General features: G+C 45.9%; 1 protein-coding gene across 1 annotated transcript in view; it reads right to left on the bottom strand.

Annotated features, from left to right (window-relative positions):
• ME3 (malic enzyme 3) overlaps positions 1–2,366 on the bottom strand; it is a 227,275-nt gene extending 224,909 nt beyond the window's left edge. Inside the window, exons 1-2 of the mRNA XM_066248600.1 lie at positions 2,214–2,366; positions 1,661–1,858 (exon numbers count right to left, since the gene is read on the bottom strand). Of these exons, the coding sequence (XP_066104697.1) occupies positions 1,661–1,843 (183 nt within the window). The 5' untranslated portion in view covers positions 1,844–1,858; positions 2,214–2,366. The remainder of the gene's footprint in view (positions 1–1,660; positions 1,859–2,213) is intronic.
• Between the last annotated feature and the right edge of the window lie 11,122 nt (positions 2,367–13,488).

Genomic DNA, 13,488 nt, shown 5'->3' with positions numbered 1-13,488 from the left:
GTGTTAGTGTGGGTGGCCTTACCTCAAATTCTATCTTTAACTCCAGGGGTGGGCCCTGTCTGGCCTAACTTATGGTGATTGGTTTGGGAATAGGAAGGAAATTCAATCAGAGTCAATGAGACGGAAGGATAATTTTTCTGAGGCTTCAGAGAAAATATCTTTTCTACAGAAGCTACCAAAAGAAAGTGTCTGTCTCTCCCTGGATGGTGTGGAACAGGAGATGTGAAACTATGGCAGCACTGAAGTGAAAGACTCTACTGGATGGGGCCTGAGGATGAAGCTAACATTGCAGAAGCAGAGCAGAGTTCCAAAGAAAACTGTCATCCTGCGGAATGCCATCTGGGCTGCTGGATCAAGCTTTGCCTGCAACCCTCCTCTAGATAGTTTTAGTTAAAAGGCACATTTTATTTACTTAAGCTAATTAATTTTCTATAATTTCTACCAAAGAAATTCAAATTTGTGAAACACCTTAAATATTTCCAGGTAGGAATATACAAAAGATGTAGAGTCTTTTGTGGGGAAGGCAGGGAGTTAGTGTGATAGGTAGAGTTTGAAAGAAAGATTTTTCTCACAATCACATTACTTAGTATCTACATAATTGTTTCTGTTTCTGTAAAACACCTTTTCCTCATTTGAATTCCCAATCCTGAGACAAAGAAATTATTAAAAATTTTATTTTGCAGTAATTGCTTACCAAGGGGTTTATATAATTTAAACTATTATATCAAATTCAGCAATTCATTTGATTGTCACAAAAACCAAATAAAGTAGAAATGGTGGGTCTATCATAATTCCCCTTTCAAGCAAAAAAAAAAAAAAATTGAACCTCAGAAAAATTTAATTTGAGAAGGTGTAGGGTGACAGGCGTCAAAATCCAGCCTTCTTGCTTCCTGGGTTTTAATATTGTTCCGTCTTTCTCAGCTCAATCATCTGAACCAGGGCTACCCAACTCTATTCCCAGAAACAAATGTGTGTGCTTTTAAGCACCACATTAGCAGTGGGCTGAACTTGACTAAAGCACCAGAGATCCAAATCTGGATTCCAGTGGCAGAGCTGCCAGAAGTAACTAGTTGGTGACCTTGGGCAAGTTCCCTTTGTCTTATTTTCTCATCTGTAAAAGCAGAGGTTTGAATTAGGATCTTTGATGACCCTTCAAGGTCTAAAGATTCTATAATTCTAGACTTTCCTGTCCCTGCTTTCACATTAATCTTTTTCTCAGAGTAATAATAACGTCAGCTGACATTAGTTCTCACTGGGTGCCAGTAACTGTGCAAGGAATTCTACCTCCATTTTCTCTTTAAATGTCAGAACAGTTCTGAGACAACTGTTTCTCCTTTACAGGTAAGGAAGCATGGACTGACAGGTTAGAGGAACTGCCTAAGATCAAGAGTATTAGTATGTGTCAAGGGGAGATCTGACACCAGGTCAGATTGGCGACAAGGACCTTAACCCAGTCTACACTGTTCTCACAGGAGAAACTGGGCTCCCTGCGTTACTGATCACCTCCTTCTAAGCATTAGAGGGGTTGGGGAAAAACCCAAACCGAGTTAAGTCAAGCCCCTACAGAGCAAAAATGGAAAATCGCTGCAAGAGCGCCTGGGAAGATGCGCCCCAGGCCCAGGATCCCGGCTTAGGCCGAGCTACCTTCGAGGACCGTTACCTTGTTGAGATGCGGGTTCCTGGTGACATCGTATCCTCGCTTCTTCAGGGGCACAGGGCGCACCGGGCCGGGCTTGGAGTGGCTGCATCGGGCGGGTGCGGAGGGCGCCCAACGCGGGATGGCGCCGCAGGCCCGGCTGGGCAGGAGAGCCAGCCTCGGGCCCGTGCCCAGAGCGGCGCCCATGGTCCTGGAGCAAACCTGGCACCGAGGATAAACCAAGGTCAGGGCGCCTTCACGCCAGGCAGGCCGCGCGCGCTGCCGGGCACCGTGCCTGCGGTCCCGACACGTCCTGGGAAGAGGGCTGGGGGTCCCGAAGGGTTAAAGGCGCCGGCCCCGCCCTCCTCTGCGGCCACCTGCGCTGCTGTCCAGGCGTGCGGCGCGCAGGCCTGGCCACTCGCCCGGCAAAGCGAAAGCAGCCGGCAGGCAGATCTGTGCGGTGACAGGCGCGCCACCCCCGCTCAGCCCCCGGAAAGAAGAGACTGCGCGGCGAGGAGCCCCTGAACCTGCAACCCCGCTCGGTGGCTCGCCTCGGTCCCCTTTATCCTCTGCCCACCTGCGCTGCGCCCGAAGGTGATGTCCTCGCGGCCCGGCTGCGGGGCGGGCGGGGCAGGGTGCTGCGGCCCTTTCTCTCCCGCGGGGGGGCTGGACCGCACCGGCAGCAGCGAGAGCGCGAGGCTCGCGCGTTCTGGAAACCTCTATTCGTAGTGCGGGACTTCCCCTGAGAACGCGCGTGGAGCTCCTCATAGCCCTCTGCGCGTGCCCCCAATCCCCGCAAAGACGTAGTGAAGCTCAGAACGTTGTCTCCCGAAGCCTCTCTCTCTTAAGAAGCTGTATGCTTTGAGAGGATTAGCATTTAGGAAGCGTTTACCCTCTGACTCTCCCTCTGTTCGGGAGGGTCCTGGCTCCGGGATTCGGAATAGCAATCCTCAGACACTCGGTGCTCAGTGTCGCTTTGTGTTATCCAGTACAAAAGCCATGAGCCACACATGGCTCTATACTAGCCACATTTCACATGCTCAAGAGCCACTTGGACACAGTAGCTATGGGACTGAACAGCAGTGGTATGGAACATTCCATCTTTGGGGTCCTTAGGGGCCCTGTGGAGCCTGCCATGGATTGTTGAGGCCAGACAGGTTCCTTGTGTCCATCTAGTCCTGAATTTAATTTTATACTTTGTCCACATGGTAGCCAGAAGCTTCATTTTAAAGCTAACATTTCATTGTGTGTAGAATAAAATCCCCTCTTTCTGGTACCTACAGGTTATCCCATAGCCTGGCTCCTACTAACTTTTCAGGTTCATTTCACTACTTTCTCTTCTCACTCTCACTGAGTTTTAGCCACACTTGTTCCTTCCTGTGTTTCCACCCTATTCAGGCCCTTCCCACCTCAGGGCCTTTGCACATGCTGTTGCCTCTACTTGGAATGCTCATTCTCCCAGGTTTCCACTAAGTTGTCAACTAAAAGTCCTGTCCTCCCCTTTATCCAGTGTTGGCCTGTACTAGGGACTATACTGTGAAGGGTTTTTCTGTTCAATGGACTCAGCACAGCCAATATTAACTGATTTTTCTAGTTGTTTATTGTCTGTCTCTCCCTAGAATATGAACTTCATGAGGAAAGGCTCTTTGCTTATAATCTCTGTATTGCTTAGCTCCGTATTTGATACATAGTCACACAATAAATAGCTGTTGGAAGAATTAAGGGAAGTGACAGCCACTTTCATAGACTGTAAACCCTCAAACTGACTACCAGACAGATGGGATCATTCTCTGCTGACTCCTCTTTGAACCTCCCCATTCAAGCAGCTTTCAGAACACACTGTGGCCCTGTTCTAAGTACACGGTGGATATGGCATTGCTCAGGACTACCCCAGTTTGGAATCAGGATCCCCTCCTCTACCTCAGGAGTGACTGTCTCCTCCTTCAGTCTCTCCCCTTTCCAGCCCAATCACCAATTTGCAGCTCTGACAATCTATATAAAACAGTGGTTTTCAAAACATAATTAAAATTATCTTGTGGGGGGATGGGGTAGGCTAAATACAGATTTCTAGGTCTACCCATGGAGGTTCTAATTCCCAGGGTTCAAATGACTGAAGTCAGTTTTATTCTTGAACTGTATTTTTGTTTGTTTGTTTGTTTGGGTTTTTTTTTTTTTTTGCATTTTTCTGAAGCTGGAAACAGGGAGAGACAGTCAGACAGACTCCCGCATACGCCCGACCGGGATCCACCCGGCACGCCCACCATGGGGCGAAGCTCTGCCCACCAGGGGGCGATGCTCTGCCCATCCTGGGCGTCGCCATGTTGCAACCAGAGCCACTCTAGCGCCTGAGGCAGAGGCCACAGAGCCATCCCCAGCGCCCGGGGCCATCTTTGCTCCAATGGAGCCTTGGCTGCGGGAGGGGAAGAGAGAGACAGAGAGGAAGGAAGGGGGGGGGGATGGAGAAGCAAATGGGCGCTTCTCCTGTGTGCCCTGGCCGGGAATCGAACCCGGGTCCTCCGCACGCTAGGCCGACGCTCTACCGCTGAGCCAACCGGCCAGGGCAACTGTATGTTTATATAAGCCCATAAATAATCTTTTTTTTTTCTTAAACAGTTTGAGTCAGGTTTTTGGTTGCTCGCAACCAAGAGTATTAACTGATATTTTTCTCCCAATACTGTTTTATATCTGCACGTCTTCCTACCAGTTGACAAACATCCTGAGAGTGGAGATTATGTGTGTGTGTGTGTGTGTATGTGTGTGTGTGTGTGTGTGTGTGTGTGTGTTCCATCTTTGGTACCTGGCACATAGCAAATTGTCAAAAACTATTTGTTGAATGAATCTGCCTTTGATCGATACAATGACCTCTCTCTCACCTGGAGGACAATTTAATGGGTAACCTTTAACCAAACTACGGCCCGCGGGCCACATGCAGCCCCCTGAGGCCATTTATCCGGCCTTGCAGCACTTCCGGAAGGGGCACCTCTTTCATTGGTGGTCAGTGAGAGGAGCATAGTTCCCATTGAAATACTGGTCAGTTTGTTGATTTAAATTTACTTGTTCTTTATTTTAAATATTGTATTTGTTCCCGTTTTGTTTTGTTTTTTTACTTTAAAATAAGATATGTGCAGTGTGCATAGGGATTTGTTCATAGTTTTTTTTATAGTCCGGCCCTCCAATGGTCTGAGGGACAGTGAACTGGCCCCCTGTGTAAAAAGTTTGGAGACCCCTGCTTTAAGTCATTTAAAATTCAGCTAGAAACTACAATGTAAACAACAAAGTTTCCCAAACAAGCCAATGTAATTTTTATACAATCTATTCACTAAAGCTCATACAGTTTATGTATGAGTCTCTTGCATGTCCCCACCTGTGAACTATATTCTCTTAAACCAGACATAATTCTAACGATACTAATTTTCTTTTGTGTGTGTTTAATCTTTGGCCACAGTAAAGGAAAGTTGCTAAAGGCAGGTGCAGGTGCAGCAGCAGAGAGCAGGAGCAAGAGGAGGCGACTGCTCTGTTGAGCTATCCAGGGACCCAGGTTCTTATCCAGGCTGTGTCCTGCTCTCCACAGAAGCACTAATAGCACATCAGCATCCCATCCAGTGAGGAAAGGGAAAGAGGAAGGAGAGGACAAGCGAGTCTCCTTTACGGAAGTGATGTGGAAGTAGCACACACTATTACTTCTACTCACGTTCCGTTGGCGAAAACTAAGTCACAAGATCACATCAAGCTGCAAGAGAGCCTGGAAACTATTGTCTCTAGAGGGTAAGGCGTGCATACTTGCTACTAAAGCTCCGTGGCAGGGCCTATTACTAAAAGGAAGGAGAGAATGATTCTTGGGGACCAGTAACCACGAGTCTTGATATGGTACTCATTTTATATTAAAGTGTTTGGCATGGAATGGATGCTAAGAAACTGTTAACTATTATTTTTGACACATGTGGTTTATCTCTGGTTTCATGACAACGTCCTTACTTTTGGAACAGAATATAGGATTAGAGAGGCCAGGTTCAGAGTCATGAAAATGTTCCAGAACTTTTTCCTTCTCCAACTTTAACTTCCTTAGCTAGTCAGCCCTGTGGTCTGGTCCAGCACTAGGTAGAACTAATGAGTCTCCGTGATTCATCGTGGCCTCTCTTCCTTTACATCCCACTTACTGACTTCTGCCATCGTCGTAACACTGCTAGCTGGGGTGGCAGGAAAGGAATCCCATTCTTACCCTCTCTGCCCGGAGTTTCCACATTCCCAATCCACTGGGTATCTTTGTTTTACGATTCTGATTTCAGAGATTTGCATATCTATCTGTTGCCCCGCTAGGTGGAGTTCCCTGAGGACTGGAACCACAATTTACAAGTCAATGCACCTCCAGTACCTGGGACAGTGCCTGGTACCAAGAATACACTCACTGTATTAAATTAAAACTGGTACAAATAAAATTTGATTTATAGCCTTTCAAGGAGTGGACTTGATTGAAATCAAATATTGTACATTGTTAAAAAGGTATTTAAGTAGCTTCAAGTTAGAGTTTTAGAGTTTGGTTATCTTCAAAAAAGAATATTTGCTTTCTATAAGCATATTTTAATGACCCAACATATGGGCTTATAAAAAGGAGATACATTAAAAATTCATTTTTTTTTTTTTTTGGTTAATACTATTTGTTCACAAATGTATACTTTTCCCCACAACATTTGTATTCATGTTTGCCCTAAAAGAACTCTTTAACTCTATTTTTCAACCACCAGTCCACCAGAAATTTAATGCTGGTCCACAAAAGAGTTAACGACCCTGATGTTGTATGAAGATTATAGACCCAATGATCTGAATTGAATTTGTTTATGCTCAGGGTAATTTCTGCCTTAGTGGTCCCCTATTTTCAAGAGTCCCCAAGTGTAAGAAGGTTGAAAACAACTGCTTTAACTCACACTGATGCTACTATTTGGAGATACTTCAACTCTATTATTTGTCTACACCAAAGGAGCGTGATGAAGAACATTTGTCTCCTCCTTGTCCATGTACTCACCACTCCGATACATGCCTTGCACTCTGGCCTTTGCTCCAGCTGTTTGCTCTGCTCCGGGCACCTGCCTGTTGCAGCCCTGTCCTCCCTTCACGACTCCGCTCAGACACCGCATCCTCCAGCACGGCCTCTCTCCAGCTTCCCCAGCAGCTCGTTCGCCCTCCCACAGGCTCCCCACACTCTGTACCTCTCTGGTTGCACTTTTACAGTCTGTCTCTCCGTGAAGTGATTGATTTATGTGCTTGTTTTCTCTCAGCCTCAAAGGGGCTCTCAGAGGTTAAAAACAACAGCTTCGAATTCCGACAGTCCTCACTTCACCAGTGATGAGTTTGTGTGACCTTAGACATTTTATGTGACCTCTTGAAACTTCATCATCTTCATGGATAAAACTGGGATTCCCATTTACTTCCCACATGAGTTCTTGGTGGGTTAATGTATTTATTTGTTTTCTTAAAAGTGCATTATAATGCACTTACCACATGCCAGGCACTATTTTAGGGAGTTATAAATATTAACTCATTTAGCCTTATAACATTTTTTATGAAACACTGAGCTGGTTGTTAAGGTATTTCAGCTCCAGATACACCTTTCTATACTCTGGTTTCCTACTGGAGCTTGGACTCTGCAAACCAGTTCTTTGGCAGCAGATTTCCTGTTAATTTATGCCAGTAGGGTCCCTAGAGGAAGAGCAAAGGCTGGAGAGGGGAGATTCCTTCCTGTCTGCATGCTATTATTTCGGTATTTCCTGGACCCAGCCACAGCCCTGCAGCCGCCGTCAGCCATTGGCCCCAGCTTCCTCCACATTTTAGAACCAGCTTCACCAGGTCCCACGAATTTAGCAGCAGGTCTCTTCCTGCACGTGTCCAGCTTCCGATGGTCCCAGCTTCTTCCCTTCCTTCCTCCAGCCTTAGAGATGGGAGCTGCTTCCGATGGTTACAGTCTGTGCTGGCCTCAGCACTCCCTTCCTATTAAGGGCCCTCGCTTCTGCAAAACCAGATCTTTCTATTTAGTACTTTTTGTTGAAGTATACATAATGTGGTCTGGTTTTCTTGACTGGACTCTGCCTGATACAGGGTGGTACCATTATTAGCCCCATTTTACAGATGAGGAAACAAAACCTGGAAAAGTTAAATAACTCATCTGAAGTGGGGTTAGGATTTAAACTCAGGCACCAGGGATCATGGTTGTCACCCGGACACTAAGGGTTAAGCCGGGCCTGGTAGGGGTGAGCACCAAATACACAGTCTTATCTGCCTTCAACCATCATGCTCACTGTGACTCGTCAGCCCTGTATCTTACATAATACCTAGCACAGATTTGTGTATGACAAATGCCACTGAACTGAGTCTGATCTACCTGAATAGGGAAGGACAAAGTGGCAGAGAGAGTCCTGAGTTAGAAAGGAATGCCATGCGGAGGAGGAGGAGCCAGCGGGCCGCAGAGCCTCTGCATTGGACTCCTTTGATCTGCTTCCTCTGGGGCTGTTTCCAGGGTAACTGATTTTCCTTCTCTTCTTATCCCTCTTTCCACTTCCCCGACATCCTCCCCCATCCCATTAAGTAGGAATAAACAGTTCTCTGGCATTCCAAAAATGCCACAAGGAAAAATGAAACAGTAATTTTGTTGGGTAGCTGGGGATGAAAAGCACGTTTCCTATTTTATTGTTGCTTGGCATTCTATTTCCTTCCTCTTCTGTTGCAGTGCCATAATTTTTTAATATCTGATTTGAACAAGAAAAACATATGTTTGAAGTAACCACATTTCTGATAGAGGAGGCCCACCAGACTCAGTTATCCCTGCATACTATTGTCACAAAAACCACTTTGAAATCTTTGTTTATAAACTCATTCAGTCCTCTACTCAAGTAGTTGTAGCAAACATAATTGCTTCCAGAAAGAATGACACAACTTGTTGCATTGCACTTTCTCAACAGGCTCCTGCCTGATTCGCCTTTAGTTCTGCACTAATCCTCAACAAGCCTGCTTCCCTTCCTGGCCTGGCCTATGGGCCAGCATTTATTTTCATGGCTGGCTTAGGCACCAAAAATTTATAATCCATCTCATATACGCCCCCACTTCCACCCAGCAATAGGAAGTCCAAGAAAAAAGTGTCCTTGACCAGAGTGACCAGGGGGAGAATAAATGACCAGCACATCTTGGGTATCTTCCAGGCCCCTGGATTTCCCAGGGGGTATTATTATTTTTAAAAAAATCTATTTTCTGCCTCTCTTGAAGCACTCCATTCAAGTACTCAGTCCTCTGACAGACACAATTCCATCCTCCATTCTGCTCCTGGCCCCTCGGCCTCCTCCCTCTTCACACAAAAGTTAGACAAAAAGGCAACTGTTCAAAAAAAGCAAGACGTGGAGACAGAAGTCCATGGCAGCAGCTGCTGAGCTAAGCAGCTGATAAGGGGGAACAAATTTGTGCCCTGGGTATTTGTTTGGAGGTCAGGGTGGTGGCCCAGTGGGGGAAGGGGAGGGCTCTTTGTCCACAGTGTGATGTGCCCATCTGGCCCATTCAGCATCCCCGCGTGCATGCCCTGACCCCTGCTTCTCCAGCTCCTTCCCTCCTTGGGCTCCAGGCTTGTTCCACTGTAATGAGCATATCCTCCTGCTTCCTCATCGATTTTGCAACAGTCCTGACATACTTCCATAATGGGAAAAAGTGCTTTTCCCTGTTGACAATCTTATTTCTCACTGGGACAACCATAATCAGCTTTCTGGAGGAATCCAGAGGCTCTCACTAGAGCTTGGGTTATCTTTCTTTCTGGTGTTTTTATAGTATCTTTTTCCATATGCATAATGGGTGAGATTGACAGGCTCTACCCAGGGGACCTGGGTTCTCCTCAGCTCCTTATTACTTCAGTTGGGTTTTCCCCCCTTCTCATACGACTTAACCACTCTGCTCCTCCCCCCAGTGCATATTCAGCCTCAGATCCCCCGGACCCACTCACTGAGCCTCCCCCCAAAGAGGTGTAATTTGTTTCCTTTGTAGATTCACAGGTTAGAGCTTCAGCTTGTACAGGTTTTTATTGCACTGAATGCTATCTGTGTCATCAGGCAGCCCACAGAGCAAGCATTCACTGGGCTGTGAAACGCAGTGTTTCTCCTCCAGGTCCCACTAGTCGGTCCCTGCAGGCCACTTCTTATCAGCAATATGCGTGTTTCTCAGAGCAGGTGGATTTAGTTCTCCTTAGCTTGAATTCGAAGCTTGGTTTCAAATCCAAAAGACTGGCTCACAAAGGGTAGCAATAGAGACCGAACAAGCAGCATCTAAGTGATACAGACTGGAGAGACACCTTTTTGCTTTTCAAACATCAGAATTAGATACACAGTAAAAAAAAAAAATTTTTTTACAAGCTTGACCCTATGGCTTCCAAGCAAGTTTTGAGGCTTGAGTTCTATTGGCATGTTATTTAACATTTTAATTTGCACAATAAATTAAGGGATAGACACTAGCATCATCATTCCAGGTTGTCTCAGACTTTTGTCGTTATAAAGTTCAAGTTCTTTGTACAGCAGCTGAGAGCTTTTCCTTTGGAGTCAGCCACATCTGGGTTTGAATTCCTGCTTTGCCTCTCACTAGCTGTGTGATCCTATGGGATCTACTTGATCTTTTTGAACTTCAGAGTTTTATTTCTATGAAATAAGAATGATAATAATAATAGTACTTAGTTCACAAAGTAGTTGTGAGGATTAAATACCTAGTACATAGTAAATTTCTAATAAATGGTAATGATCACCATTTCAATACTTCCTCTATAGTCCCACAGAACAATTCTGGGCACAAAATAATTGCTGAATAAACATTGGTTAAATTGCGCTTAACTGAATTTTCAAGGGTTCAGCTTTCAAAGGGTCAATGTGAAATATTGGTATAATTCCAAGGTGGTCAATGACAGAGGCTGGATGTTCAGTGAGCTTTAGCTGTATATTAATTATCATAGAACACACACAAAGTATGAATCTTTTAGCTACTATGTTAGGTTCTGTTGTTATTATTACTATTAAGTGAGAGGTGGGGAGGCAGAGACAGACTCCAACATGCACCCGACCCAGATGCACTTGGCCATCTCTGTCCATCTGGGCGATGCTTTGCCCATCTGGGGTTGCTGTTTTGTTGCTTGGCAACAGAGCCATTTTTAGTGCCTGAGGCAGAGGCCATGGGGCTATCCTCAGTGCCCAGGGCCAACTTGCTCAAACCGTTTAAGCCATGGCTACAGGTGGGGGGGGAGAGAGAGAGAGAGAGAGAGAAGAAGAGAGGAACGGGAGAGAGAGGGAAAAGGGGGAGGGATGGAGAAGCAGATGGTCGCTTCTCCTGTGTGCCCTGACTGGGAATCAAACCTAGGACATTCACACCCTGTGCTGATGCTCTACCACTGAACAAACTGGCCTTATGTTTGGTTGTACATATTAAAACAGGAGTTGTGTAAATGTTCCCTGGGCATCTCTCCACACAACTCATGTTGCAGACAAGCACACCACTGGCCTTTAGTTTACTAGATCTATCTTCCTCCACTCAGCAAATGACAGGACCTCAGGTCACCCCTACTTTGTGCATATCTAGTAGTCTGCCAAGCAGAGAAGCAGGTTTTATAATCTGGGCTACACCCATGGTTCCTCTGCTCCCTTCTGCTTACTGGGGTTGTAGCCACCCGTTCCAGTCCCCCGGCACTGCTGAAACTCTGCTCAGGTCCCCACATAGTGGCACCAATCCCTGTAACTTCTGAAGCCCCCAGAGAAGCTGCTTTCTCAGCCAGAGCTGCTTGAAATTCTGCTGTTTCTACCTGTCTCTGCATTTCTGTGGCCCCCACTTTTTTTCTCCTATTGGAGACTCCAGCATCTAACTCTCTTGTGGTGGCAGAGAAAGGTAGAGATGAAGATATAGGACTCCTCTTGACACAGTTCTTTCAAATTAATCCCCCATCCCCTTGGAAGAAGGCAGATCCCTGGCACAATGGCATGGATTTAATTATTACTCATCCCCCACCTCAGAGCAAACATGTCCCCGGGGGCGATGGGGCCAAAAATGGATTTCAGGACAACCTCATACTGTTCTCTGAATCTCTGCTTCCTTCTGTCTTACCTTCTAATTCTAGTCTGTCCTGCAAACATTCTTTGTTTCATACGGTTTTTCTGGAAATGAAGCACTTTTCTTTGAGCTCCAGGTGGCCCTCCAGGTAGGTAACAGACATGCATATCAGTCAGTGGTGATTAGGCTCAAGCATCTCTTTCTGAGGCTCCAAGGCCACATGCAAATTAGCATGTGCCCAGACAGCAATTTAAATGTCCCAAGCATCCTGTGATATTTACAACATTTGTCTGTGTAAAGCATGCTCAGAACCTCCAGGAGAAGCTGTTTAACTCCACAGACACGCATCCAAATCTGAGCTCTTCTTACTCAGGATGAGATGCCCTGACACAGATCTTTAAAAACCTCTGCTTGAAGAAGATGCACGTGACAGAAATGAAGGATGTATCCGGAGTGTCTTACAAACCTAGAGACCTATTGAAGTTCAGTTGGGAGCTATCTAAAACTCCTGGTAAATACGGAGTACGTGAAATTACATAATTCTATTGTTGGAAGGGACCTCAGAGATGATCTAGTTTTATAAAAAATCAGTGTTGATGCCAAAGTTGACACTTAGCATTCCTGCAGTGCTGGGATTTCTAATGAAATGAAGAGAACACTGTCCTTTGCGGAAGAAACCCATTCCTTATGATTAAATAATGATCACACTCAGCAGCTTATTTCTCTCCCTCTTATTTTCCGGCTTTTATCAAGCCTCATGTTGTAGAAAGTCATTTTCTTTTTTATAAGAAGAAAGTGAGAGACGTGTTGATAGTCACCCCTATGCTGAGCTCTTAGAGAGAAAGTCCATGGCCGCCAATTAGCTCTAAGTTAAGGATTTTTTATCTAGTCACAAGTCCTGACTAGCTCTGACCAAGCCAAGAATATGAAACTCTTGGCTAGATTAAGAAGTGATTGATAATAGATGAGAATAGTAAAAAAGCTCTTAAATTGGAAAAACATGTTTGCATCTCTTAAATCTTGCTTGCTGTTCTGTATATTGTGTGGCAAGATATCAAATGGTTTTTTCTTTTTCAGGATTTCAGCTAAAGCCCCAAGCTAAGGTCAATAGGTGGCACCCCACACTCTATAAAGAAACCAAGGAGCCATCAGACATGGCCTCCAGTGCTGTAAGATGTGGAAAAACTAATTCTCCAACTCTCACTCTCTCCACCCCTTAAGGAGAAAACTAGAACCCAGGGCTCTCTTTTTGGTAATTGTAGGTAGACATAGAAAGAAACCTCCAAGGGGACCACACCTGGAGAGAAACACCCCTGGGAGAGGGCAGGAGAGTCTCGGGCTAGATGCTTAGCGAGATGCCCCTCTGCGGGGGTCCAGCAAGGTAAGCATCCTGAGGCAGCCCCGAGAGACCTGAACCTCGGCCCTGCAGGCGGGAGGTTCTGCAGCAGGAGGCTATCTGGTGGAGCCAGTGATGGGGGGTGAGGAGAGAGATCAGTTGCAGGGTGAGGTGACCTCCTACTTTTCACTCCAGTCAGGGTGAGTCGACACTCGAAGGCTAAGGAAATGCCACAAAAAGTAACTGAGCCTGAGCCATGACCCACACCTGCTGATGGGGAGAGACGGGACCAAAAAAAGGCTGTGGGGTTTACCATCCCAGCCAGGAAGGAGTAGAAGGTCACAGGAGACCAGTCAGGAAGCTCTTCACCCAAGTTGGATTTCCCATAAGGGCATCCAAGAAAACCTGCTCTAGCTGAACAGGCAGTTGTCTACTTGAACAATTTACTTTTCTTTTTTTGAGATTA

The sequence above is a fragment of the Saccopteryx bilineata genome, chromosome 1 (assembly GCF_036850765.1).
Source record: "Saccopteryx bilineata isolate mSacBil1 chromosome 1, mSacBil1_pri_phased_curated, whole genome shotgun sequence".
Lineage (NCBI taxonomy): Eukaryota > Metazoa > Chordata > Mammalia > Chiroptera > Emballonuridae > Saccopteryx > Saccopteryx bilineata.
The sequence above is the reverse complement of the archived record's forward strand: the minus strand, read 5'-3'. Positions and strand labels throughout refer to the sequence as shown.